Below are 27092 nucleotides of genomic sequence, written 5' to 3' on the forward strand. Positions count from 1 at the left end.
TCTTCCAAGGTCTAATCAACCTTCCATCCAGCAATGAACGTCGCACTGCTTGTGTTCCATTTTTCCGGCGGGGAGGCTACCGCGGGCTTCCGGACGAATTGGATTGGGTCGAAGGTCGAACTCGAGGGATTGAGTACGACTAGCTGGAAGTCACCGAACATCGCAATATCGAAAAGATGCAACTTGAGGTTCGCGGGGACTCCGTCTCTCCCATGCTCAGTGGCAACACAAGACAATGATGGATTGTGGTCGCCGTTCCAAACATACAGTACTTATTCGACAGCCATATGGAATACATACGAATGCAGGCAAACCCCGAAAACCGTGGCCATAGCCGAAAACAGGTGCAGAGCGAGGACAGAGCGAGCGGAGGCCGTCTAGAGCGATACGATCAACATAACAGCAACAGACAAAGCCGGTAAAAGATGCGACAGCGAGCGAGTCTGAGTCATGGCGAATGTGGTTATGCGTAAGAAGTCGTGAATGAAAGAAAGAGAGGCCGTGTCGGCAGTCCACGAGCTGCAGGTCTAGAGATGGCGTCATACGCTGAATACACTGTCGGACTTTCCCACCTCACGCAGATCGGAGAGCCGTCGTGCCAAGGCCTCGATCAGGTGAGGCTCTACCCCGAATTCTATTGCCAAGTCGCCGTACGCCCGGCTTCCCGGCGCAGAGTGTCCCTTGGCCTCGTTCTGAGGCTCAGGATGGGGCTGGGGCTGGGACTGGAGCTCCTCTTCGGCAGGACGAAGCGAAGGGGAGCTAAAACGCTTGGGGGCACCACTGACTTTGTGCAGAGCTGCCTCAAGGATGTCGGAGAGCTTGCTCATCTGCTCAGAGGTGAATGCTGTAGGCTGCGAGTTCAGCAGCAGGCCTGGGTTCGGATCAACGTAGACACCGCACCTTGACACTCCAACGCAGCACGAACAACATCACTAATCAATGGAGCCCATTCGGAAAAGGGATTTTCCTCAATGCGTTCTAAGAGGATGTTGACAGCAGCTGTGAACTCAGGTTAATGTTGCGAGCGTAGTAAACACGAGACGGCTACGAACTGTACGTAATATCTATGAACCAACATTCGTCAGACACATAATGACCCGAAGACACTATTCAACGCTCACCGTAAAGCGAATCTCGCAATGTACCCGACCAAAATACTCGACTGTCATCGTCGGCCGGGAATTTGGATAGAAGGCTGATGAGAGAATGGAATGGAAGTGAAGGAACTTTCAGGAAGTGGCTCTACGTGATGGCATAATCAGCACGAGGGTTGCTGGAAGGTATGACTAAACTATCACGTACATCAGGAGAACGTATCAGGTGCAATAGAGAATTGAGCTCGGCTTCAGAGATCAAGCCACGCTGGAGGGTTGAAATGACGCGTTCATTGTCCAACCCGGAGAGCGAAGGGCGCGAATTGTCGAAATTGCCCTGCCAAGATGGGAACAACTTTTTCGATAGCAAGATGGCAATTGTTACAATTGTGTTGGATATGAACCGCAAAAAGGTGGTACTTACCGCCCGCATAAGTTCCTCCTGGCTACTCTTGGTGACAGTCACACCTCGCGCACGTTTTCCACGTCCAAGAACGGAGTTCTGTGCACTCCTCAGCGCAAGCTTGGCAGCTGCCGTCCCGCACATCTCGACATAGGCGTGGCTTAGGGTTTTGCCCTTCCGGTCAAGCAGAACATGTACACGTTCAATTGGATAGCCAAGCCACTGAGCGATAAGAGGAGGTGTGATGTCCTACATTTGTGACGCGACGAGTAATCAGCATTTGCACCAAGGCGCAGTATATTGGCAAAATAAGCCGTACCCAGGGAACATTGTCAATCCGTAACACAGGGCGTTCGAGGTGTCCTTCCTCATCGTCGAATGTCCCTCGAGCGGCAGCCACAGGTGTAGATGCCCCTTGAGCACGATCCATGAAGTCCTCGAGTTCCTCGCCTGATCCGGCGCCTCTCAAAGCCCCACCATCGAATGCACTTGGAAGGAGCCCGCCATCGTCATCCAGAACACGCAAGTCGCCGTGTGAACGCCCGCCGGCGCTGGTATGGGGTGCTGTTTGATGGAGTCCGTTCCCGAAACTACCTTGGGGTGGTTTGCGCAGCTGGAAGTTATCGACCTTGGCTTTGCAGACTGCGCACTCCATGTCCTTCTCCCCAACAATGTTCAGTGCACTTGTCAAGCATGCTGAGCAAAGCGGATGCTCGCAAGGCTCCAGGATGGCGAGCGGCCCACCACCTGCACTACAAACAGAGCAGACAAACACAGCGTCCTCTACCCTCCGTTTCGACTTCGGCGAGCTGCAGAACGCGGGCGTCTCGTAATATAGAACCGGCTCAGACATGCTGGAAATGTCCCCACTGAGATTAAAGGGATCGTTGAGGCTAAGTGGGAGAGACTGGGATGGCAGCGGAGAGCTGAACGCTGGGGGATAAGGAGTATATTCGTCCTCATCGATGTCAAAGAGCTCAGTGGCCTGCTCACATGTATCAGTAAATACGGGATTCGCCAGTAGTGCTAGACAGTTACCTGCTCGAAAGGAGGTCTTCGTCGAGTATGAGCAGGGTCTGTTACACTGCCTCGCAACATGAAGGCCGGCTGCGGTGGAGGAGTCTCGAGCGAACTTGGAAGACGAAGTGACCTGCTGGGTGTACACAACTGTGTGGGGTCCGGGATCTGCGTTAATGGAGCTTGAACGTGCGTAAATGAGCGAGCGCGACGTTGGGTGGCAAAGAAGGGCGCGGGCAGGAGGGCTATAATAGAAGTGAAAGTTGTAAGATCATATTCGACCACTGCGGAGGTAGATCGACCTTTATCAATGGCAGGAATGCTGATGTCGAGACTGGATTCGTCAGCTAGGAGGAAATCAGTATATTGATTCTCTGCAAGTAAGCACGACAACAGCAAAACGAAGAAGTCGCTATGACGGTTGGCTCGCATACAGCCACCATGTAAGCACCTGCTGCGCGGATGTCGGACGATATTCGTTCACATGGACTGCATGAGCACACTCGAGGAAAGATCTGCACACAACTACCAATGTATGCACATATGTCACAAGGAACGACGGTCTACGTCGACTGTGACACGATGTGGGGGTATTCCATTGCTGCACTTGAGAAACTTGGACTGGTGCTATATATCCCACTACGAGTGAAAATAAAAGTGCAGGATTCGCTCACGGAACCAGAGAAAAAAGGAGTTTTCAAGATCCGAAGTTCGATCGCCACAACGGTGCTGTGTGAATGTGACTATATGCACTTACCTTGATATTGCGAATCATCCCCAGAGGCAACTTTAATACCGTTTTCGTTCGCTCGTGTCCTCCAGTTTTCAGCAATGTCTGCGAGACTCTTGGAATTCGTGTTGACTTCAGGAGACAAGGAGAGACTGAGGCGCCGGCGGCATATTGCCGATGCAGGGGTTGCTAGATTGGACCCATTGGATGAGGAAGACAGAGACCGAAGGCTGAAAGGGGTATATGGTGTCGACAATGTTGTGGCGGGAGTGTAAGGAGAGCTGGATGAGACGGCACGGACTGATTGAGAGACTCGTTGAGGGGTGACGGGAGGATGGCGATCTGTCTTCGAGCGAGTTGCAGCCGGAGAGGTGGGGGCGGAGGCGGGTATCAATATTTGTTTCATGGGCATTTTGGTGGTGGTTGCCGTCGTCGTCGTTGTCGTAGATGGTGGAGGGTTGAAGCCGGGTTCAACGACGTGAGAATTGGAAACGCGTCGCGTCACGGTCACATGATGCACTATGACACGTTGAATGTGTGGCGTGTGGCGAAGCGTCGAAGCCGGCTTGGCGTCGGCAAGCATCGCCGCCACAGCCAGGAACATTCACCTGAACCTTCTATAGTGGCTGATAGCGGGTAACTTGACTCTGTTACTACTTCAACAGACTGCATAGAATGGTCACGATTAAGGTAAGGCACTCACCGGAATATATGCAAAACATGACTGATGCGGAGCACAGGCTCAGGTTATCGCCATAGTGTTCGAGATCATAGTTGATACTACCTGGATCTCAACGTGCTCGTTGAGCTCAGCACTAGGCTCAGTCTGACCCAGCTATTAGACCGGCGCATCACATGGCACAATTGTAAATATGACCAGTCTGCGTCAGTACATCCCGACTTTTGGCACATTTCCGAAAGACACGAGCCCCGAGGATAAGTGTGAGCGACAAAAAGACATTCGCCTGGCGCCTGTGATCATTGCGGTCCTCTATCTTGCAACTCCGCGACGTACTAGGTGAATACTAGTTGCGGAAGTTGCCCTATGATCGGTGCGATTTTGATCTCGTCTAATCTACATATGGTAAGCCTTGCCTCTGAGTGCATTGCGATCATGACCACGAACTTCAGAACACAAAGGAGCCCTATCCTGGGAACATCAACTTAATCTTCAATAAGATGCCCAAACCGAATCAAGCCACTTATGCGGTCAAGCGGAACGTTTGTTCTGTATGCTATGCAGGTGTAATACGATCGGACAAGACAGCCATCAGCGCAGACGGCTTGCGGAAACGGAACGATTTCGTTCTTAACCAGCCAGTTACACTCGACGAGTCCAGACCTTCGGATTTTTGCAATCCGCTGCTGTAATCGCTAACCCATAGCTCCTTGATATCCGGGAGTGCGCGCGTTAGCCCCGCATATCCGTCCTCGAAATGCATAAATACCTGCAGGGCGCAGGCCTTCTCCAACATTGCTTTCTACTTCCACTTGCAGGCCAAGTGTCGATCCATCTTTTTCGTTCATATCTGCACCATTTTCTATCATCTTTTGCGCCATGACGTCTGCCTCATCCACTCTCTGCTCCTCCCTCATCCCAGACATGCTCGGCGAGACCATTGGCAATGGCCGTCTGAAGCTTGTCCAGAGGCTCGGGGAAGGAGCATACGGCGTCGTTTATCGTGCTGTCGAGACCGAGCCCTCATCCTCGTCGTCGTCAAACACTGATATTCAAGAATATGCCGTCAAAGTCCTCGCGAAGGCCCCGGAGAGCTCGCGCAGGTGGCTATTCCAGCAACGCGAGATACTCGGTCACAAGGTCGTCTCGGAAAATCCGAACGTCGTCACCCTCCACCGAGTCATCGAGAAAAAAGGATATGTCTATCTCGTCACCGACTATTGCCCTGGCGGCGATATGTTCAGTGCCATCATGGAACGCCGCATGTTCTGTGGCAGGGATGACTTGATCAAGAAGGTCTTCGTGCAGATCCTCGACGCCGTCCATTCATGTCATGAAAAGGGCATCTTCCACCGTGATTTAAAGCCCGATAATATTTTCTGCATGGACAAGGACGCGTCGGAGATCGCCTTGGGAGACTTTGGTCTATCGACCAGCTCGACCAAGAGTCGAAGCTTCGGGTGCGGTAGCGCCTACTACCTCAGCCCAGGTGAGTATCCTTACAACCAGAAAATCCGAGATGCTGACGCATACATATTAGAATGCATCGGGAAGGAGTTTGATTTCAGACCCTACTCCCCGCAAACTGGCGACGTGTGGGCCCTCGGGATCATCCTATGTAACATGATCGTCGGGCGCAATCCGTGGCATTATGCAACCACGGACGACCAATGTTTCCTTCGATTCATGGCCAATCCCGAATACCTACCCAGCGTGCTGCCTATCTCCGAGGCAGCGAATCAAATATTCCGGCGAATCTTCACCTTCGACCCCAGCTCGCGCATCACCATTCCCGAGTTGCGCGAGCTCATTTTGGAGGCAGATACGTTCCTCATGGCCCCCGAGCAGGTCGCGAAGAGCAGATGCCTGGTAAAGATCGTGGCAGAGACGTACACCGCGATTCAACCCCGCTCCCTCTGTTCCGCGGATATCCGGGCTATCCGCGAGGAGGAAGCAATTTTCAATCGGTCGGAGAATATGTTGGACGGAGTTGTTGTGGAGGACCCTGCGGACCACTTCCGGATTGTCAACGTGGTCGGCACGACCACGTCTGCCTTCGCCGCCGCCCACTACGACTCCGACTCTGGCTCTGGGTCGGACGACGAATGCGAAGGACCAATCACGCCGGAAAGCCATCCGCAGGATTCAAATATCTTGGTGGAGGTGCCAGACTTCCCATCGGAGGAGAATATGGGGATCTCCCTCGTACCCATTGCGCAGAAGAAACTCGGGCAAGGCCCACCAGTAGAATCCCTCGTTGAGCGGCTCGCTAAGTTCGCTCTATAGAATGTTTGAAACAAACAAAAAAAGAAAACAATAAACACCATATAAAGTCCATTTAATGTACCAATTGTAGTATAAAAGTCAAAATAAAGTCAAAGAAAAAACTCAAATACAGTCCAAGTGTCGTGTGCGATCATGAGGTTTACTGCAGGAACAGGTGAGCGAAGAGACACAAGAACCTGAGGTAGAGGACAGTAGAGATGCTTGTGCTCGGCTCGATGCGAATAACGACGCCAAAGGACTCATTAGCCATACGAACGCGCATACAAATAACCAACCGTCCACAAGTCAACTTCTACAGCGCCTCGATCGCTTTCCGAGTCGCAGCCGCCTTCTCTCGGAGTTGCGCCAGTTGCTGTTCGCCATCCACCTTGAGCTGCTTATACTGCCTCTCAATCTCCCGCTTAATGTATTGTTCCACTGTCATTGACGCTTCCTCCTCGGTGAGCGACGTGAGTTTTGTCATAGAGAGCATGGCCATGAGGGGGGTGAAAGAGTCTGGAGAATCTAAGACCTCTGTGCCTTCTGACTCCTCCGCGGGTGAATGTTCACGGCCATTGACTGCTGCGATATGAGTTATTGCTCCTGTCGAAATAACGGGAGACACCCGTGGGGAAGATGGGGAAGTCAGATGCGTCGCTATGGTTCCCTGGTCTTCAGCCATAGCATCGGGGGCAGAGGGCAGCTCCATATCCTCTTGATTAATCGGAGTCGGGTCCTCAGCCTTGGGCAACGGTATCTCGCGCTTGGCTTTCTTAGTCTTCGATAATGGGAGGACGATCTCAACCTGTAGTTTCTGTTTGGCCTTGTGAGAGCCGCTAGACACGCGCGCCGGAGCAGACGGCTGTTGTCGTTCCGCCCCATCCCGCACAGTCGGCGCGACTGGAGAGCGATGCTTGGTCTGGGCGGGGATGTTTCCGGTCTGAGTGTCTTCGCCATCCGAAGGTATCTCCACAATCGTCATTTTCTCCTTGCTGCGAGAGCCCCGAGACGAACGGCTTGCGTCACTGTTTGCCGTGGGCGATACGCGGTTAGGTTTCGTGACACGAACAGAGCCTGCCTCGAGTGGTGTCGAGCGACCTGATGCCGTCGACTCATCCTTGGCGCCTCGTGCAGATGTGTTCGCCATGACCACGTCGCCATTCGCGTCAATTATACGCTTTGATGGTTTGTTTGTTTTACTGCCGATAGCTTGCGCGCCGTGGGTGGGGAGAGGAACGAGGTCCTTATTAGAGGAGCTCTGCTCTGAGAGGTCATCCATGGGCGTGTCTGGCGGCGCAGTCCCTTCGCTGGTGGGATCAACAGCCATCGCCTCTGTAACGCCCACGTCTCCTGGAGGTTCCGCAGTCGCATACCCAGCATCATCGGACACGGACGACACGCTCGCAGCCCGTGCCTTCCCCTTCCTGGTCGAGCTCGATTCCCGTATGACTTTATGTTGTGATGAAGCGGCGCGGGGAGGCTCTTCGTGCATCGGTTCAGGTTCTGGATTAGACTCCAAAACCCGTTTGAACTTCGAACGGGAGACTTTGCTACCCTTCGCAGGCAACTTGGCAGCGGGCGGCGCCTCGCTCGCGGGCTCGAATTGCTCCTCCACAGGTTTCGCCTTCTGCCGACTCGATTTCGGTGCGGGGGCAGGCTTCGCATCCTCCGCCTCTTCGTCTATCTTCTCGGCGGGTGCTATCGCTGTCTTTGACTTGGCGGACGACTTCGTCCTTGGATGTGTCGGTTTCGACGACGACGGCACCGGAGGCTCCGACTCCGACTCTAAGTTCGTCCGGGACCTCGTGCGCGTATGCATGTTCTTCGCCGGTGCAGGCACAGGCTCCATATTCGTCTCCTCCGCTGCACTCTCCTTCGGCGGAGGCACCGCTTTCTTTGCTTTCGGTGGGCGCCCCCTCTTCGGCTTCTCTGGCACAATGGGCACTTCCTCTGCCTCCTCCTCCTCCTCGATCACATTGATCTGCGCCTTCGCCCTCCGCTTCGCCTTTGACACTCGCTTGCCCGCGTCGCTCTCGCTCGCTCCTGCATCCGTATCCTCCACTTCAGAACCTGTATTGGCCCGGCTGGTGGGGGCCTTGCTCGTGCCACGCGTCGACCGCCGCGAGGCTGGTGTCTTGGCGGGCACTGACGACGCCCGACTCGCACCACTTTTCGTTCGCGTGTGTCGAGGAACGGTTTCCTGAGGGGGCGGCCCGGCGAGCTCGTCATCAGACTCAATCAGCGTCGGAGGCTTTGATACGGCCTTGGAGGGTGGTGGCTTGGTCGATCTAGTCCCAGGCGCCATAAAGAATGCACAGGATGAGCCTGACTTTTTTTCTCGTTTGACGTGCTCTTCACTAGAAGCAGGCATTGGGTTATTCACGCACTCACTGGCCATGGTTGAGAAGCACGTACTGAGGATCGTCATCCTCGTCCCACCCGCTAAGCGACAAGTTGCAGTACAGACATGTAGCGGTATCATCTCCCGCAAATTGGGGAGTGAAAACAAACCCGGCTTTGGCCATCTGAGACAGTGTTAGCCGAGGCAAGAACAAGAGAGAATATATTCGGGTATCGTGAGGCAAAATGCCGGTACATCGTATAGAATGCTGGAAGTTCGCGAGTCCTGCAAAAGATCGAGGCTCTGAGAACCGTCTCCAACGTCTGTTCTCTGCAAACTCTCATTTAGGCATGCCGCTGTGGCACGCTATGCGACTATGCCTGATAGAAGTGGCGCAGCGTGCACAACGCGCTAGGGCCCAATCGCGCATGGGCGATGACATTGACTGTGGTACCTGAACATACCTTCTTGGAACTGGCACCGTGACCCTTGACGGAATCATGAGGCCAGATCTGTTGAGCAGTGAACGTTTCGAGCCGCGCTTTCTCCATGGTTTTGCTGGTCGGGAAACGCGTCGGATCCGTGAAGTGAAAGCTACAAGCAAGTCACAGCTCAAGACTATGCCACGAAAGGGGGTAAAACGCGTACTTTCCGCGCTCGTCAACATCCAAGGCCAGCCCACACCGCGCGGCGGCCCAGGGGCACGTACTTCGGCACTTGTCCCAATGTATCTCGAATGGATCGTCATCGGCATCCCAGTCACTAAGCTCCTTTTCGCACATGAAGCATATTACATTGTCCCTGTCTTCGAGGCTGGGATCATAGTAGAAGCCAGCATCGGCGAGAGTCTGTGGAGTCGCCCGGTACGAGGAAGGGTGCGGCCATTTGAGTGAATTCGCGGATGTTGAGCGGCTCAGGGATTGCTTTGTACGTTTGGACTTTTTGAAAGAATCAAGCCTAGCCTGCAAAGTCTGCATAGATGTGGTCGCCGCCATGTCCGTCGTCGCCGCGCTCGACAACGAGCGTCTATTACAAGGTATTCTGTGACTAAGTGACATTGTGTGACACTCGCGAGCGGTCACGCGACCGCGACCACCGTCTACACTACTTTTGCTCGCTATCCTTTTCGTTTTACTGCGTATGAGGTCTTAATTCTCTGAGCTATGCAGAGAACCTACAGCCGCAAAGGCGCATCTCGTCGCGCTCGGATATCTACGGCAGCTGGTCCGGACACAGACGATACAAATGCCGTTCGATCACATAAGCGACAGAGAACAGAAACAGACTCTCCATTGTCTTCTACCGAGAGTGCGCCAGACGGCAATGCGAAAGACCTTAGAATAAAGAGAAAGTTTCGCGAAACAAGTGAGTAAGCAATCTTGCCTACATAATGAGGACTCGTGCGGGGGAGCCTTACGTTGGCTCCGGGTCAAGCTTACCATGAAGCATCAGCTAACAAAAAGGGGCATACATATGAGGATAATAGACGTCTTGTCATGTTTCTTTCTGAGCTATTATGCATTCGAGTGTTGTTAGCTATCGAAGCTGATGCAAACCATAGTCCGCAAACCCGTGCCAACAGCCAAAACGCCGTCACCGCCCATAGGACTATCATCTAACGCAGGCCATTCACGGAAATCTCGGCCATCTACGAAGGCTATTCGATCTACTCCCGCGTCTTCACCGCCATCCATTGCCCGTACAGATACCTTACCAGACATTCCTGCCGCCAGTCGACCCTCTTCGCCTTCGCCGAGGAAAGCAGCCAAGGACCTGTCCAGCCTATTTACATTTGCGGTAGATGATGACACACCGCCGAAATTGCGCGAGAGGAGGCCCCCCTCGAGCGTAGCGAAGCGCATGCTTCGGCGCACAGGCACGGACTCCAGCGCAAGCGGCAGTGGTGCCAGCTTTTCTGCAAGATCGGTCGACATGTTGTTACGTCCGACGCCAGTCACACCCACGAAACTTGCCAAGACAAAGTCTGAATCTATGATCGACCTAACCTATGGGTCACCCCGCAGCGGTCCTCTCACACCATCCAAATCACATGGCCAGGAAGACGTCTCCTCGCCTCCTGTCCAAACATCCTCCCGACCAACCATGGCTGCATCGAACGTTCGAACCTACGGCGGCAAGTCGCGCTCGTTCCTCGTTGCGCTGCCTGCTACACATTTTGACCCTCTCTCGCGGAGCAATACACAGTCACAGACTCCACTTGGGGACGGGGAGGATGCGATGTTGGGCACCAGCCAGGAAGACGACTTCGAAATCCGCGAGTCTTACACAGATTTGCGGAACCGGTGGGGCGTGGACAACTCAGAGGATGACCCGCGTCCTGTTTCCCCGATACAAGCGTCTCCTGGAGACAGGAACAGGCGCAAGGGTAAAGGAAAAGCTGTCGAGCTGCCGTCAGTCTATCTGCCGCCCGGGATGCACAACGATGTCAAAAGCATCACTGAGCTGCGGAGCAAGGGGGAGAACAGGCGATTCTTGGATGACGTCGGTTATCTCTTCGAAGGGCTGGAGGAAGATTCACCTCTTAGCGTCCGCCGTGGAAGGTGCGCATATAGCAAGCTAAAACGCGCTTAGGAGTGAAATGACCCCTTGTATGTTATTTTAGTGCCCTTGAGATCGTGACGAAGTTTTGCGACACCGATTTTGCACGCAAGGCCAAGGCCGCCGACTTCCTCGGTCGTGCCTGGGACGCTCTACGACAGGCCGGCGCTGCCGACGGCGATAAGGTTGGAACCGTAGTTTCCATACATGCGTTATTGGGCTCATCACTGATTTGAGTAGGTGTTAGACAGCACAATTGTCTCCTTTGCAGCTTTGGTCTCTAGAGATGCAGGTGATCTCGTTGAGCTGGCCACAAAATCAGACTTGGTGTCGGTCCTTTACAGCTCTTTAGCCACGCTGGATTGCTCTAATGACCCTCTTTGGCTGATATCATGCTCGCTGACGGATTCCGAGTTGAAGAAGGCGGGAGTCTCTAAACTGGAGAAGACACTGGTAATCACTCATATTCACGAGGCGGGCAAGGGGACCTGACGGCAAATTTTACAGCTTGCGGACCTACATAGACTGGTACGAAAGAAATCTGGTCTCATGGATACCAGTGATATCGTGCGTTGCTCTTGTGGCAAGCTTCCACGCCATGCGTGCTGACATCGGCATTGGAGGTCTCCAATCGTGTGCTCATCTCTATCGCGTTGAGTGCTGTACCACCGTTACTGCATTCGGCAGCTCAGCTTCCGACCGTTTTGAAAAGTCTGACCGCAGAACTGAGCGTGGTATCTTCTCGTGTCTCTGCTTACGAGACTGGTCTTTCGCTGGTCCCATCTGCTTCCTCATCGTTGCTCAAAACACCGTCGCTGCTGCACATCCTTAACTGCCTTCACTTGCTTGATTCTTCTCTACTCGGCCGTTGGGCAAACCATGGAACCGACAACGATCCTGGAACCGATAGACTTGGCTTGCAACGGGAAGCAGGACTTGGGGCGGCTCTCATGACTTTATGTGTTGCCTGCGACGTCATATCACGGGAGGACGAGTACGCTGAGCAGCGGGCTGTAGGTACGCTATATCAACAATGCACACATATGGGGTCATAACCATTTGAACAGCAGCCAAATGTTTGGAGTCCACCCTGCGGGTGCTCATCAATCTAACCCATGACGACTTGCCTTGGTGCCAAGCACTTCTCGATGAACCTTCGTCTATGACGATCCTCGCCCGTCTTATTATTATGGCTCAGTCTCGGAGCGGCATCACTCAGCCAGCACTCAAGAATGAAGACCACACCACAGCGAGCCTCGATAACGATTTTGTGGATGATTCCGCGCTGTCTCTCGACCTCTTATGTTTGGCTCTTGGTCTGCTTACGAATCTGGTACAAGTCTCCCATGAAGCCAAGGAAATGGCTCACGATACATGTAAGCTGGTGTAGATAACTCCACGCACGCCATGCTCTGACCCCTTCGTAGTACTCGACTTCAAATGCCCTGGTAAACGTGCGTGCACCAGGAGCTGTCGCTGCAGCTCTCGACAAAGTGCTTTAGTTTGTCTCGCTTTCGTTTACCTGGAGCGCTGCAAAACGGACAACGAGATCGATCCCTTCGTGCGGGGTCACATGGCAGTCCTCTTCGGGCTCCTGATGCAACAGTGCCCGGCAAACCAGCGCGTTCTCTTAGATGCGTTGCCCGGTACCTCTGACAAACAAAGGCTCAACTCTCTGGTCGAACACGCTCGTGAATTCACTCTCTTCTATGTCGAGTTCACGAAAAAAGTGTCGGCGGCAATCAGAAGTCAAATACGTGAAGAGGAGGAAGATGACGAGGAAAGCGTGGAAGTCAGCGCGGGCGTTGGTTATGGCGCCGTCTTGCGAGACACACGGGGTGAAACGGTTGCGAAGGATGTTATCGTGTTCCTTGAGCGCTTTCGAGATCAAAGACCTGTGCGATAATGACCGTTCCATTCCTGTAACTTATGTACTATGGATAATCACAATCTGAGCGATGCTCTGAGGCCGCAAATTGATAGTTAATTGTCACTCGGGAGCATGTCTGGACACCAGGGAGTGTACGCTTATTGTCTCGCGTAGTCGTCGTGCGTAGATATCTTTCTATATTTGGTGGGATAACAACAAAGCCATGCAGTATCAAAATAGGGATAGTCTACCAGCCATACGCCGAAAGATGCCTCCGTGCGACTTGGCTTGTGCCCTTCTGCTATCATAGGAGGTATCGAGCGGAGCGAAGAACTGTGTTCTACCCCCTACATCGAGACACTCTGGCATATCGTACAGATTTTCGCGTGTGGGGTCTGGTGTTGTCGGTCCACCGCTATCGATTTCGGTGGGCGTTGTATGCAAAGAGTCGTGTCTGGGATAGCCGTTGGCGTGCCCGAGACTGGGCATGGACGCTGTATGCGGGGGCATTTTGCCTGAGGCGTCCGCCACCGAACTCCTTCCTACTCTCCAGAACCGTATTCTCCAATCCGCGTCTGCACGATGCCGTCTTTGGGATGGTGATTTCGATGGTATCCGGGCGTAGAATGTCTCGGTTTGTAGGATCATGAGACGGAGGAAGGGAAGTTCTATGCGGCTCGCGTCGGTGGTGAAAATGCTTCTGAGGATGTCGTTGGTGCCGACCGATATGGGCAACGTTCTGAGCAGGAATTCTGGGTCGTGGACATAGGCGCGATAACATGCGTCGCCGTACACGGCGCGCCGCCAGGGATTATGACCGGAGATCATGGCGGTGAGGATGACGCCGAGCGCCCATATGTCGTTGGCGCGACTAGAATATGGCCGTCCCAGGCCGTCGACGTTCATGCATTCTGCGCCGCACAATTAGAGGACGCTCTACTCGACCGAAGTTATGACCCACCAGGACTCATGTAATAGGAGCTACCTGCACCGAAAGTCGTGCTGTATGGTCGTCGGGTGGACAGGCCGAAGTCGCAAAGGAAGATTCGCGAGCCGTCTTCACTGCAGAGTAGATTTTCCGGCTTGACGTCTCGATGGTATATGCCTAACTGATGACATGCGTCTACAGCGTCGATGATCTGAAGCATGAGCTTCTTCACCATCGCATCGTCTCCACGCCGGACACGATGGTCGAAGAGGAACTGAAACAGATCGCCACCTGAACAATAGTCCATAACCAAGAAAAGGAACACGCCATCTTCGACTACCCGGTGCAGCGTCAGCACGTTCGGGTGGCACGACGCCTTCAGGTGGTTGGCGATCTCTTGTTTCTGGATATGATAACGCCGAGTCCCCTCCTTCGCCTTCAAGATACATTTCAAGGCGTATTGGGTGGGACACACTGGCGAGGAGGTGGTGTCGGTCGCGAGAAAGACGACGCCGTTGGATCCCGCGCCGAGAGTAGACGTGATCTGGAGACGGCCATCGTCTATAGCCTGACCGACTAGGTCAGGGATAGCGGCACTTCTGCGTGTCATGGTGGCGGTTGTGGTTCTTAGTGAGGATTGCGTGAAGCCAGGAGGCGAAGCATTTGAAGCAATCCCTTAATACCGGATGACGGATGCCGCATTCAGTCGGGGGCGCAATGCATCCTCGTCCCGTGGCGGAAGTGCGGCATCGGATGGAAAGGTCGATAGAGGAGGAGTGTCACGCACCTACATAGGGGCGGGTCTTCAGCGGAAAAGACGGATATGGGAATGTCCCGCAGCATTGTAGACCGCAGATACGGTCTGCACTGCGTATCGCACCAGGGTAGGACGTCCTATTGTATACGCACAATGTTATCCACGCGGGCAGGTGGGCCGCATCCCATATAACGACCGCTCATGTTCGGCTAGAAGCACCAGCCTAGGTAGACGCTCAACGTCTGCCAGTACATTAGATCAATGTGGACAGGTCGATGCGAAATGTAGCCAACCTTATCCGAGCTGTGGTCCGGAAGATTTTGATCGAACCTGGCACGCACGAGCTTGCGAGAGCCATGAGTCAAGGCACACGGTCAGGTACCTATTTCGTTTACATGTTTGCATGTTTGATATAGCTCCGAGTGTGCAACGCACATAGGGAAACAACACTGGATATGTTGAATTGTTTTGACCATTTTGTACAAAAAGGGGACGGTCACCAGTCAACAGGGTCAACCGCATACAACCAGCTCTGATCGTCAACCGAGCTGCTGGAGACGCCAGTCAAAGATCAAACGTTTCCGAGCACCGCCTCCAGCAGTCGCTCCCGTACGGCCCGGTTGGAGTCGGTCACCTCTTCGACGATCCAAGAAACGCTATTCGAGACGGAGACCACCCAGCTGTCAGCCGAGTAGACGGATGGAATAGTCGATGCGGGCGAGAATGGCCGGCTTTCCTTCGACGTCTCCGTATCGCCGTTATTCTCACATTTGGGCGGAGCATGGTCGCCGTGAGTCGACTGTTCAGTGTCCACCTCGAAACCTTCATCTCTCCTGCGGATGTCGTCGCGGGCGAGCGCCTCAGTGAGGGAGATAAGCATTTGGTTCTGAACTGCGGCCGGAATGTCGACGCGCTGCAGGTTTCGGTCCATCTCGAAGCCTTCTACGCGTCTGCGGATGTCGTTGCGAGTCCGCGCAGCCGAAAGCGAGATCAAAGGCACGTGGAAGGGGAAGCTTTCTCCTCCGGATTCGATTTCGCCTGGTCCAACTTCAGGGGAGCGCGACAAGGAGGGTCGTGGCGGACTGAGATGGCAATAACGGAATGGAAAATCTGACTCGGGTGTATCCTGCCTCTTGGGCACCGAGTGGCCCGATCTAATCAATTCTTGGATTGCAGGTCTTGAGATTGAGATGGACCGCGGACCGCTGCGACAGAAGTTCTGCGCGTGCGGAAATCGCTTCCATATGAAGGATTCTTGGCGAGATTTCAATTTCGCAACATCTTGACTCGCGATGGTAGAGGCAGATAGTTCACGTTTCGAGGACCCAAATGTGTTTGTGATGACCATCTGCTGTAGGCACTCGTCTCGACGGAACTGATATGAAGACGCAAGGCTTACTTTATGCACAAGATGTCGAAACGCCTGTATAAAGAAGTACTTATCGAAAGCGGGAGAGCAATGGCAGAACAGGAGGAAAGCAGGAGGAAAGCAAGTTGTAGGTAGCCGGGATTGACAAGCCCGAAAAATAATGGTAGTTTGTGAGGCTGACAGTCTCAGACCAGACGCCAGGAAAGAAGATCCTATCGGGATTTGCTGCTTTCAGGAACTGACCATATGTCGAGGAGACAATGGATTCGATATTCGATAATGAATATCACTATTGTCGGCGAGTTGAAGTGGACCAAGTTGCGTGCATGGTCAATGATAACCTGAAGATCAGGTCTGTAGCCGCAATAAGCCCCCTACCTCCTTGAGAGCAGGATTGATTCATGTATATCAGAAGACCATTTGTCAGATGTCGTGAACAGTTTGTAGATATTCCCGCATGAAGGCTCATCGTGGAGAGGAGATCACAAGCGGCACATAAGTATGGCAGTGCAGCGAGAGGCGCCCGGCAATCACCGCATATCCAAATGGGGAAGGTCTAGTGAATGGGCGCTCCAGCATTAATATTGCTGCCTTGATTTCACGAGTCACTGGCTTGATGGAAGGACTCCTCTGAGCGACATCATTCTAAAGGCAAGGTGCAGGTTGCATCATACTCTGAGGTTTAAGCTCCAAGGCCAGGTAAGTTGGTTACAATGTCGCAGATCTCATCCTGAATATGAAGTGAACAGTATTGGCGGAAAACATCATGTTCACGTCCACCGGCAGCCAGTTCTTTCGGAAAGCTGCACTTTGTGCTCTCACTATCAGCAGTTTGGTCAACTTACTTGCTATCCGAAGTATCCAGAAAGGTCCCACAGTCGATGATAGCGCGTACAGTACGCATAGAACTCTCGATACAGCCCTCGATCTCTCATCTGTCCCAATTACAGGCTACATTGGCGATGACTTTCCAACTGAGCTTCCCATTGTACTTGACACTGTCGAGATGGTATTTGAAGACTTCGCGCCAGACGGCCATTTCAGCCAGACCGGGCTCAACTCATGGTTAGAATGGCATGCAGTGGATTACTTTCCCCGAGCACACGGGTTTGTCAGCTTAGGACCGCAGGGTACGCTCCCAAACGCTGCCCGCCATCATTTTCATCGTTGTGACGTACAGTGCAGGGCGTCAATTTGGCGTATCCATGTTTCACCAACTGCACTGTCTCGAGATGCTTAGGGAGTCCATGATTAACGGCCCTGACGGACACGCAGCGCACTGCCTCAATTTCCTGCGTCAAGCGATCCTCTGCAACGCGGACACCACCCTAGAGACGGGGAGGGGGATGACACATACATGCAGGGACTGGACACAGGTATACGCGTACATCAAACGAAACCAGATGAGCTCTAAATGGCCTGTTTCGCACAACAACCAAACTGAAGGCCATGTACACGACAAGAACTGACATGGTCTGCCAAATACGACATACATTTGTCACGCTTGTACATGACGCTCGGTGTACAATACACTATATTCTCACGTACTCATGGGTAGAGATATACGCGAGCGTAGTGCAACCTCTAGGTAATCAGCCAAGTTCAAGCAGGTCGAATGCTACAACACTCTGTCAGTATTAAAAAGTATAACACCAGATAGGACACGTACCCAACGGCGTTGGTTCGAAGATCTGGTCAAATTCGAGCGTGCATCCCTCGCACACGATCTCGAACGTCTCGATTCTCTTCTCTCCGCACGCGAAGCGCGGGGTCGGGGGAAACAGCTGCCAGCCGTCCATGAGCTCCAACATCTCCCTCCGTTTCTCATCGGGATAGAACGCGACAGTGCCTAGCAAAGTCAAACGCTCGGGACGTGTGTTCCACGTGAGGTTGGTCAGGCGTCCCGTGGGCGTGGTCACGTTCCAGACCTGGATCGCGGCAAGGGAGCCCGAGGATGTGTATGACTTGTTTGCCGCGCGGAGCTCTTCCGATGGAGGCACAACGGCGTCGATGTAGCAGGTCTTGTATTTTGAGTCACGCATGTGCCACTGGTAGAACATGGTGTCCTGCAGCGGGTAATTCCATGAGCAGAGATGACGGGCAAGAAGCGAAGACTCACGTTATCACTGAGCACGACATGTGAGCCCCTCTCGTAGATACCGTCTGGCATGGCTTTGTTCGCCCGGATGATGTAGTTGGGAAAGATCATCATAGGTCCTGACGGCACCATGAGGATGGGAAGTATCTAAGATGTTTCGAGACATACTAGCCTTTTTTCTTCTTGGCCAGGAAATCGAGATGTTCAAGCCCTGGATACTGGTCCGGCATGCGCAGCCCACGGGCATCCCGCGGCGCAAGGCGATTACTCGAGCTTGCATAAAGCGCACACGACGAAGCAGCAACGAGAAGGGAAAGGAGCAGGAGTAGCCAGTCCGTCCACATCTGCGACCTTCCAGGGGACTCGCTGACAGCGCTAGTGACGTCGGGATGCTCGTCTTGCTGAAGGTGCGGGTGCTTGTTCACATCGTCCAGACTAAACTCCTCTGGGTCATCGCGCTGTAAAGGCAGATACGAGCCCATGATCAATAGTTAAGCAGGAAATGCAAGGGCCAAGTCGTCATCTGCGCTCCAGATGGGGGAGGAGGGCTGAAATGTTGAGAGCAGCGTAGCAGCCAGAAGTGGTCAGGGGGCTAGGTTTCCGAAAGACAAATGAGCCTGTGGCGTCACTTTGATAGCGCCTTTAATTGTGATGGATATGCATTGCGGTCTTCTGCCGAGCGCCAGTTTATCCCCTCTGATGGTACGACTCTAAACGGCTTGAGATCTGTCAGTGGCGGGAGCCGCGTTGTGCTCGAGTGAGCAAAGGAATACTCAAACAAGGCCTCGATATGAAATTATCGGGATTAGGTGGACGTACGTAGTTTCAATTGGCGAGATATTGGCGCCGATACTTGACGCTGACTTCGTGACTTGTTAGCGCGCCATTTTGATCGGGGCATGGCTCATCAGAGCCCAGACTGACTCGATGTGCACGTTAAACTTTTACACGCAAGGGCGGAATAACTGTCGACTGTCTCTAGTATCCGAGCGCACTGGCAGTGTCATTACTGGCTTCCGCTTGGGGGTCGCAGCTCGGTATAGGTGAGTGAGGTCTCCTTGGCGGAGGTTACCGAGAATGCATGCTGATGCCCCCCTAGACCGTCGTTGGCACTAGTATCTTGTGCAATTATGTACCGGATAACATCAAGGAGTCAATTACCTGACAAGACTACCTGGTGGATCCTCGGTGCCCTCTTTCTGAGCCTGATCCTCAACTCATTCACCGTCCGCCATGTACTGGCCAATCGCGCGTCATATCCTGTTAAAGAATACAGTGGGTTGCTTCCATGACCTTAGCTTCTGCTCAGCTTACCAGTCTCCTTGAGGCTACGTTAGCGACAATCATCCTCGAGAGCTGCCTATTGAGCTGGACACTGTTGCCATGACCTTCGACGACTCTGAGCATTACAATATATCGAGCTTCGACGCTTGGTTGGACTGGGAATCACTCACCTCCTTCCCCAATGGAAGCGCATATGTACAACTGGAACCAAATGGTAAGCACGTCTTTAATTCATAAATCGCATTCTGAGAGCGAACTGGGCACAGGGCGAGAGTTCGGGCTTTCGATGTTCCGGCAGCTAAGATGCCTCAATATTCTGCGAGTAGCTCTGATCGACGGGCCGGGTGACGAGAGCAAGCGGTGCCTCAATCTTCTTCGCCAAGCAATCCTATGCGCCTCGGACATCACTCTTGATGCCCTTAACATTGAGATCGACGGGCAGTTGAAGGCAACTGATGGCGCAGGCATGACACATGTGTGTAGAGATTGGACCCAGGTCTATGCCTTCGTGCGAGAGAACCAGCGAGGGTCAACGTTGTAAATACGGAAGTAAAGCAATGGGGCGATGTTTCTAGTCGGAGAACGTGCTTTTACAGAGCTCTGTGTCAGCGAATGAGGCGCGTACAAAATTTCCCGAATCTGCAGTATATGAGGTAGCCGGACGGCATGGAATATTGTACTAAACACTGTTTGTCCCCTGAGATTGCATCCACAGGTGCAGGAACTGTGAACGGGTGCACTGAGGTGGATCGATCGCCGCCTATTCTGCGCTTTCGAAGTTACTGCGGTAGATGGGACTATTGATTCGCAGAGGGGATTGCCAGGTGGTAGATGACAGTCCTCATCCAGAACTGCGAGTGGCATGGAGTGGCCCCTTTTGAAGACACCGCGTTAAAGATGAGTAGTGATATCTATCCGAGAAGAACCCCAATCCCCACACTTTTCGCAGTCCGCAGCTGGAGTCACAGGACTCACCTTCGTGGTGTATGGTGATCCGAAGAACACCTCCATACCTTCTACGCCAGAGGAAGTCAAGGTCTACGAGTCATGATTGCAAGGAGACAAAATCACTCGCGGGCTTATGTGGTGTCAGAGCGCGCCGCATAGACGCACATATCACGCACCACTGGGTTGGGCATCTGTCAAGTCTGACAGCTGCGTTTTGTAAGCGCTTGCGACACAATAATCTCGGGCGACAAAGTAGCAAGCGGCATGACTGAAGCCCTCACCTTAGGATGATGGAGGCGCAGAGACGTATGCCATGAGGCTGGAGTTTTGAGACAACAGGTGTCGACGAGGAATTGTGCCCCATGTTCCCACACTCCAAAGGAAAAGGGCTGATGAGACTCTTGCGCCGGACATTGGCAATTTGTTAGTCGTCTGATTTTGAGCCTGCAACTCAGTGCTAGCTGACCGCGCTATACTCATGTGTTGCGGATTGAACAAGTACATGAACACATATCTTGAGCTTGAGCTTGAACGATTATCAGCGTACCTAGAATGGATGCAGAAGCCGACCAGCATATTGCGTGCAACTGACGGTGATGACCGGGCTAGATATAAGAGAAATGTGAGCGCCTACGCTGCCGCTAGACTTATTTATGAGCTTATCACTGCGTCCAACGGGGTTCACGGGTTACATCGAAGATCGCTCTGCGTACCAGTGAGATCGTCACTGAAGTATCATGAACCGCTAAGGTCACAGTAATATTATTCGCAGCTACAAAAAAAGAGTTAGGTAGAGGGCTCGGAAAGTTGCTAGTTGATTTGACGTGCCGAATGCAAAGGTACGAATCGGTTCGCGTGGACGGATGACTTATGTATGCGCCATGCATAAGTTAGGCAATGAGGGCTCCGTTTGAGGACCTGCAGATCAGTGTCATTCTGGTTCCGGAACTTAAATGTATACTGATAGTATCTCTTCTTGAACGTCGTTGACAGCCTGAGTCACCAGCAGAACCTAGGATACGGGGTGAGAGAACTGTGGAGCGCATGTCTCGGTTTGAACTGACCCGAGCGACTATCTGACATAGGACGCCTGATCGTCCGATGTGTACGGGGTTGGTATAAGGTCTGTTGAGCGCATCCAGGTGGGAAAAGATCCTGCGTACATGGTCTAGTCACGACTCACCTTGTAACAAAGACATGCAACTCAAGGCCACCTACAAGCCATGTATATGCCAATACCAGTATGCCTGTATCAGATCCTATAGTACGCATCACAGAATAAAGTGGAATGAGGGAGTATAGACTAAATGGTGATAAGGCAATACAGTACAAAGTAGTAAAAGAGCACAGCGCGAGGAGAGAAATTTCAGAGCAATTTCGAAGTCCGAGAGTTCGATTGTTCAGTGAAGAGCGAAATAGAAACAAAGAAAAGAAATGCCGCGAATTATATCTGCAGCGAGATGCTCAACCCCGGTTCGAGAGATGGACTGCCGTGATGTGTGTACCCAAGCTCCTATAGTCCACGGGCCGATTACATTGATAGCCTGAGGGGTGGCACCACTGACACATCGCTCGCTGTATACCATCCACAGGAATAACGTGCGCTTGTTGTAGATGCTGCAGGATACCCTGTGAGTTTGGATGGTGGATAATTTGTCCACACTGGCCCCATCTACAAGGCGCGGGGGACGGTCCTTGTGCCATTCAATGTTGGAGACCTGGCTGCTAGTAACTTCAGCTCCATAGTATCCATGAGCCGGCAGGGGCACATACTGTATATAATGGGTCGTGGGAGAACGATGCGCCCGATGTAGGGTCGAATATTGATGCGCTGCACAAGATACTAAGCCGCGCTGAATGGTGAGATGAGGGATAATCACATACGAGGTGTTGCTGCGAAGACGGTGTTGTGAGTATACTGATACTGAGCAGGATTATATACAGAAGGAGCAGTACGACAACACACATCCACCTTGCAATATTATACACGTATATGCGTGCATTGGCTCCATGCTTGCCGCCGCTCGCCACACATGTCTGTGCTGTAGTAGTATGCAACTGCGAGCCGAGGATGCCTCATTTCTTCGGGTCATGGAGACGAGCCGCACATAATTTATTACACTTTTGGGAAAGGTCGCACTCCTAAAAGTCAATCGGATATACAGCCGGCACGCTGTGCGATATGCGGGTTGAAAAATGGAGGGCGACTCACCAAGCGGGCAATGGACGGCTGTGCGTACCCGGAAGGCTACATGTACCCATTGTAGTGACCTTGTAGGCTCGAGGACCTGTAAAATCAGGAGGAATGTCAGCTTGCCGATCATGACGACAGTAGCGGTCGTGCAGAAGGCGTACTACAGGAGGCTTTATTGCTTCCGCATACCTTACACAGGAAAAAGTCTCCGAGACAGGAAGCACCGCCTCAGCGAAATAGCCGGCTCCGGCTGTGGTACAGACACAACTATAAGTATGTGTATGTTACTACTACTATCCAAGAAGGCATTTGAGGCGTAGAAAATGTGCGATGGTCACCGAGACGTGTACATGGCCGGCTATTTGTGCCTGATCGGCGGAAAGAATCAAGAAGCTGCAGTTACTGTTGGTGTCGGCCGGACTATATGAACACAGCAATGTTTTGAGCAATGGACCTGTATTTGGCGCCAGTGATCTCGAGCCTCGCGGTGCGCCACATCGCAAGTGTGGAACTGAGGACTCCAGCTGTGAAGAATGGTCGGAACGCCGGCCTCGATAACCGTGCCCGCGCTTACGGCAGAGTCGTCGTCCTGAGCAGGTCTTATTCCGCCGCACTTCATGTCCGTCTGGAAAATCCGATGCGAATTGGCCGCTCGTGCTGGATGTCACCAAATCCATCTAACGCGTGACGTCACACGCTATTCGGCAGTGGGCGCTTGCACACTATTTTCTTCTCAAAGACGCATCCGTCGACGGCGAGTATTCCCAACAAATCAAGCAAGTATGTATTACATATATAACTATAGGACAATAATAATCATGCAAAAGGCAGTCATTGAGGTGTTATGATATTACCGAGTAGGGAGTGCTATAATGTCAAGATGACGCGTACTAGGTAATACATATGGTACACGTCTGATGAGATGGGAATGTGGGCCCTCGAATGAATGATTGTTGAGCAAGATAGTGATGATTAAAGTCCGTGGGTTAATGAAATACATTCTTACCGCCGGATGTGCGCGTTGAAAATATGCAATCCAAGGCTACCGGCGTCCACGTCTTTATTGCAAAGTCCTGCGGAGCGCCATCGACATTTCACTACGTCGGAGTGGGACGACGATAGATGTCCTGAGCTCCTTAGATGTTGATTGACCCCGTATGGAGTTGAAGGGTTCTCGATGAAGTCATTGCATCCTTCCCAATTGCATTGCACAGCTTGACTCACTACAGACAGAGTCAGTTCCCTACATGAAGATTCTATTGGGTGACGATTGCAATGTGACGTACTTGTGAATACCTCGTGTCAGTGGCGACCAGGTGGGCTTTGTGACGCAGTACGCTGTAAACAGTAAGAAGGGCGACGTTGAGAGCGAATTATGCAGAGTAGAGAGTGGACGCACTCGAGAGATCGCCTGATCAACTGAAGTGAAGGCAACGCAGAGTATTTCATCGCTCTTTATACAAGACCCTTGCCTGCTACTCACGCAGACATCCCCATCTTCAGCTATAGTCGCTACGCACGATTTCCTACCTATCGATCTGCTCCACACAAGCCGCGGAGGAGATCCCCGGACCTACATCGTCGAGCGCATAGCGGGAAGTCTGCGCCACCATTCTGGGGTTGGAGCATCCTTGTAATGAGGAACCGGGCGGCATACGATGACTACGGGAGCGCGAGACAACTACCAAAAGCTGCGCGCGATAGTCTGGACAAATTGAAAGCAGCGCTCGCTACCTAGCGGATAGAGATCTACACAAAGTGGGTAAGTGCGATCACCGCATTATTTATGAGCTCACACCGCAAGAACGAGTAAAACGTTCTACATCGGGCATCATACTCGTGAACCAATTTGTCGATCATAGCAATGATGCCGGAACACCTGTACCCTTCCTGCAGGAGTCAATGTACAATCACGACAGTGGAGTCATGGACATACCACGCGAGCAGCCACACGGGTAATGGAGAGGACAAATGGGCAGGGCGAACCCCAGGTGTAATCTTTGCAGCGGTTGACTCAGTGATGACAAACAGTCCGACGCAGCAGGAGTAGGTGTGGCCGCAGGTAGAAACAGCTCACTTGGCGCATCCCTATACATCGGCTTGTGGATCGCAGTAACAGGATTGGCTGCGAACCGTTTGCTAAGTTTATAGCTTGGAGAGTTCACCGACGGATGTCCGTACGCATTGTAGCGTGGTTACAGCTTTGGGAGCGGGTATTGCACGTAAGCGGTACCCAGGTACAGCATCTATACGGGGCATTGCTTCCACTAGCATTCCATAGAACTTCTAGAGCCTGGTGGCCAGAACAGGTCAGCCGGGAGCGTCGCAATCCTGCATTAGCGACAGCAAAGTCCGGATACATCTCACCTAGGCCTGCTAGCGTGCTATTGTCTTAGATATATCTGCTTGACATAGAACTTCATTTGACGGGAATTTGAGAGGCTGGCGTCCCGAGCTGACCTTGCCTCGAGGTGATCATTGCTTTAGACGCTCGCGGCTCCAGCCACCACAGATTGAGAGTCAGGGGGCCTGACTCGCTCGGTGGAAAGGACCCCGGAGCAACCTTTCCGCGCGCACACAGACGGCATGAATTCAAGCGAGTCTGCTCCTACTGTCAGTTGCAAAACATATATGCACTGCACACCCAATAAGCGCACCGCAAAGTCTTTGCACAGACCTATATCGGAGCGATGGCGAGGAGGACTCGCTTGAGCCTTGCCGCAGATGCAAAAGTAGAGCTTGTATGTGTATGTCGTCAGCTCCGCCTGACTGCATGGCATGTGAGAGATCCATCGTTTGTAAAGCTATGGGCACTGACATGTTCAAGCGGTTTCTGTCACTGGACCCCACATTTCTTTTTTCCTGTGTTGACAATAATGGAGACCTGAAGCCCATCGAAAGATGAGAATATCTGGTCGGTTGTGCTCATGAATATAGGTGAGTGGCATGAGAGCACCGTATGGGAATTATCACCGAGATGTCGGAAGGTCTGGCTTGTGTATGGTATCAAATACAGGCCTTGATAGGTGGAATGCTTGAGATCTAGATCAAACAAGATCACCGCTTGCCAACTTCATCAGATTTTGGAGCGTCAACATTACATTCTTGCAGCCCTCAAGGTGAATATTGTTACAAATACATGGTCACAGAGTTCAGATGCCCTCAAGTAAGCCATACAGGTAAAAAATGGGATTCAACATCCGCACCTGCCAAAAAAAGGGATCTTCACTCTGCACGTGTCAGACGATCTGACAGATTCAAGATCGCAGTTAGTAAGTATTACTCTGAAGGTGTTCCCAATTGTCCACTCCTATCGCATACTGATGCGCACAAACAGCTAAGCTCATGTTTATTTGGCAGCCGCCTTCAGATTGGGGGCACACTCGGTCACAACACCACACCGAAACCACTGTATCGGAACCACTGTTGTTTCTCACCACAGCAGCCGCATGCTTCTCTGTCGCCTATTTCGACAGCTTCCAGCGTGCGGGTCTTATAACCAAAACAGCGAACGCACGGGCAGTAGATCTCCTCAATGTCCCCGCAGAGAATCGCCACGAGGATATAAAGGGTAAAGACAAAGGACTACCTCAAGAACTGCGCCCGCACTCTGATCATCTTTGTCGAGTTGATGATTTCATGTCGAAATGACCACATGACAGTATGTCGTCAATTTGATGCATTACATATTGGAGTGACAAGCATCCAGCTCTATCAATCACAGAATATTCGTGACATGACAGTACCGGTACGTCCACCATTCAATATTCTCGATTTAGCAAATCAAATGTTAAAGCTCTAGCGCTGCTAGTTGGGTATTATCGCGTTGGGTAGACCAACGGAAGCCCAGCTCTCACGTCGATATTTTCTTTCGCTTCGATAGCCTGGCCACATCTTCTTTGTGGCCTTGATCATCATTGTGCATTTATAATTATGACATTGGCGCCAAACTAGTGGTACTCATTCACGTACTAATTCCCGTTGACGAGGCCTTTTCTCAATTGTCACGACCGCATGAGATCGGTAGTGTTCTTGCCCTTGATTGATCGTATGGTTTGTTCGTACAAGTTCACGGCGTTTCTCTTTCAAAGATTTCCCTTGATCGGATAGTGTCCGCGTCCAAACGTGATACTAATCTTCGGCGGCTGTCATTCTTCTTTCGCCGACACTCACGTACTCACATGGATCTTCGGGTTATGAAGCGATCACGGGGAATTCATACTATAGAGCTATTCAAACTGAAGTACATAGCGGACATGAGCGCGCTGGGAGTAATCGACAGGATACTGACTCCCCGCATGAACACAGCCAAAGACTACAACGAAATGTATCAAGCGTCCTGAAGCCGTCGGCAGGGCTCAGATCATCATTAGTCAGAAGCCGCTGATTGTCTATGACCAACGAACAATCCGGAGGTGACATTTTGGAGCGAGTTGAGTCTGCCAAGATCGATGATTTTATGCAACGGCGGGCCTGCCAGAAACATTGGCTAAATTTGGTAATTTGTCGCTGTGAGAGAGGACGCTTCGCCAAGTCCCCCTGGGTCGGACTCATGC

At 52.3% G+C, this 27092-nt stretch overlaps 10 protein-coding genes across 10 annotated transcripts; 4 read left to right on the top strand and 6 right to left on the bottom strand.

Annotated features, from left to right (window-relative positions):
* Window positions 1-216: 216 nt before the first annotated feature.
* On the bottom strand, window positions 217-3656 carry POSPLADRAFT_1073992 (hypothetical protein; the record flags this gene model as incomplete). Its single annotated transcript, XM_024482658.1, has 9 exons — window positions 217-844; window positions 901-999; window positions 1053-1064; window positions 1122-1242; window positions 1303-1449; window positions 1519-1746; window positions 1817-2482; window positions 2536-2861; window positions 3272-3656. The coding sequence occupies 9 exons, from the start codon at window positions 3654-3656 to the stop codon at window positions 540-542; spliced, it is 2289 nt and encodes a 762-aa protein (XP_024340090.1). The 3' UTR covers window positions 217-539.
* A 1188-nt stretch (window positions 3657-4844) lies between these two features.
* POSPLADRAFT_1115616 (hypothetical protein) lies at window positions 4845-5753 on the top strand (the record flags this gene model as incomplete). The annotated part of the gene is made up of 2 exons (XM_024483454.1): window positions 4845-5412; window positions 5464-5753. Coding segments are annotated over 2 exons (858 nt in total), but the record flags the coding sequence as incomplete, so codon positions are not given.
* Window positions 5754-6501: 748 nt separating this feature from the next.
* On the bottom strand, window positions 6502-9524 carry POSPLADRAFT_1045669 (hypothetical protein; the record flags this gene model as incomplete). The annotated part of the gene is made up of 4 exons (XM_024478824.1): window positions 6502-8545; window positions 8580-8713; window positions 8994-9123; window positions 9178-9524. The coding sequence occupies 4 exons, from the start codon at window positions 9522-9524 to the stop codon at window positions 6502-6504; spliced, it is 2655 nt and encodes an 884-aa protein (XP_024340092.1).
* Window positions 9525-10077: 553 nt separating this feature from the next.
* POSPLADRAFT_1073993 (hypothetical protein) lies at window positions 10078-13073 on the top strand (the record flags this gene model as incomplete). The annotated part of the gene is made up of 8 exons (XM_024482659.1): window positions 10078-11090; window positions 11153-11273; window positions 11329-11541; window positions 11596-11655; window positions 11712-12105; window positions 12156-12464; window positions 12516-12536; window positions 12591-13073. The coding sequence occupies 8 exons, from the start codon at window positions 10078-10080 to the stop codon at window positions 12992-12994; spliced, it is 2535 nt and encodes an 844-aa protein (XP_024340093.1). The 3' UTR covers window positions 12995-13073.
* A 66-nt stretch (window positions 13074-13139) lies between these two features.
* POSPLADRAFT_1180275 (hypothetical protein) lies at window positions 13140-14496 on the bottom strand (the record flags this gene model as incomplete). The annotated part of the gene is made up of 2 exons (XM_024488741.1): window positions 13140-13869; window positions 13920-14496. 2 exons carry the CDS (start codon window positions 14494-14496, stop codon window positions 13190-13192), a joined length of 1257 nt encoding a protein of 418 aa, XP_024340094.1. The 3' UTR covers window positions 13140-13189.
* A 718-nt stretch (window positions 14497-15214) lies between these two features.
* Window positions 15215-15991, bottom strand: POSPLADRAFT_1055357 (hypothetical protein; the record flags this gene model as incomplete). Its single annotated transcript, XM_024480633.1, has 1 exon — window positions 15215-15991. The coding sequence occupies one exon, from the start codon at window positions 15989-15991 to the stop codon at window positions 15215-15217; it is 777 nt and encodes a 258-aa protein (XP_024340095.1).
* A 787-nt stretch (window positions 15992-16778) lies between these two features.
* Window positions 16779-17481, top strand: POSPLADRAFT_1055358 (hypothetical protein; the record flags this gene model as incomplete). Its single annotated transcript, XM_024480634.1, has 3 exons — window positions 16779-16908; window positions 16963-17142; window positions 17198-17481. The coding sequence occupies 3 exons, from the start codon at window positions 16779-16781 to the stop codon at window positions 17479-17481; spliced, it is 594 nt and encodes a 197-aa protein (XP_024340096.1).
* Window positions 17482-17604: 123 nt separating this feature from the next.
* On the bottom strand, window positions 17605-18592 carry POSPLADRAFT_1045672 (hypothetical protein; the record flags this gene model as incomplete). The annotated part of the gene is made up of 5 exons (XM_024478825.1): window positions 17605-17630; window positions 17682-18078; window positions 18132-18257; window positions 18279-18282; window positions 18330-18592. The coding sequence occupies 5 exons, from the start codon at window positions 18590-18592 to the stop codon at window positions 17605-17607; spliced, it is 816 nt and encodes a 271-aa protein (XP_024340097.1).
* An 885-nt stretch (window positions 18593-19477) lies between these two features.
* POSPLADRAFT_1065664 (hypothetical protein) lies at window positions 19478-21061 on the top strand (the record flags this gene model as incomplete). Its single annotated transcript, XM_024481983.1, has 6 exons — window positions 19478-19608; window positions 19661-19869; window positions 20344-20430; window positions 20488-20558; window positions 20885-20923; window positions 21001-21061. The coding sequence occupies exons 1-6, from the start codon at window positions 19494-19496 to the stop codon at window positions 21059-21061; spliced, it is 582 nt and encodes a 193-aa protein (XP_024340098.1). The 5' UTR covers window positions 19478-19493.
* Window positions 21062-21291: 230 nt separating this feature from the next.
* Window positions 21292-23155, bottom strand: POSPLADRAFT_1045674 (hypothetical protein; the record flags this gene model as incomplete). Its single annotated transcript, XM_024478826.1, has 8 exons — window positions 21292-21354; window positions 21407-21497; window positions 21526-21601; window positions 21926-21971; window positions 22116-22173; window positions 22555-22630; window positions 22800-22803; window positions 22991-23155. 8 exons carry the CDS (start codon window positions 23153-23155, stop codon window positions 21292-21294), a joined length of 579 nt encoding a protein of 192 aa, XP_024340099.1.
* Window positions 23156-27092: the final 3937 nt, after the last annotated feature.

Source organism: Postia placenta (assembly GCF_002117355.1).
Source record: "Postia placenta MAD-698-R-SB12 unplaced genomic scaffold POSPLAscaffold_5, whole genome shotgun sequence".
Classification (NCBI taxonomy): Eukaryota; Fungi; Basidiomycota; class Agaricomycetes; order Polyporales; family Adustoporiaceae; genus Rhodonia; species Rhodonia placenta.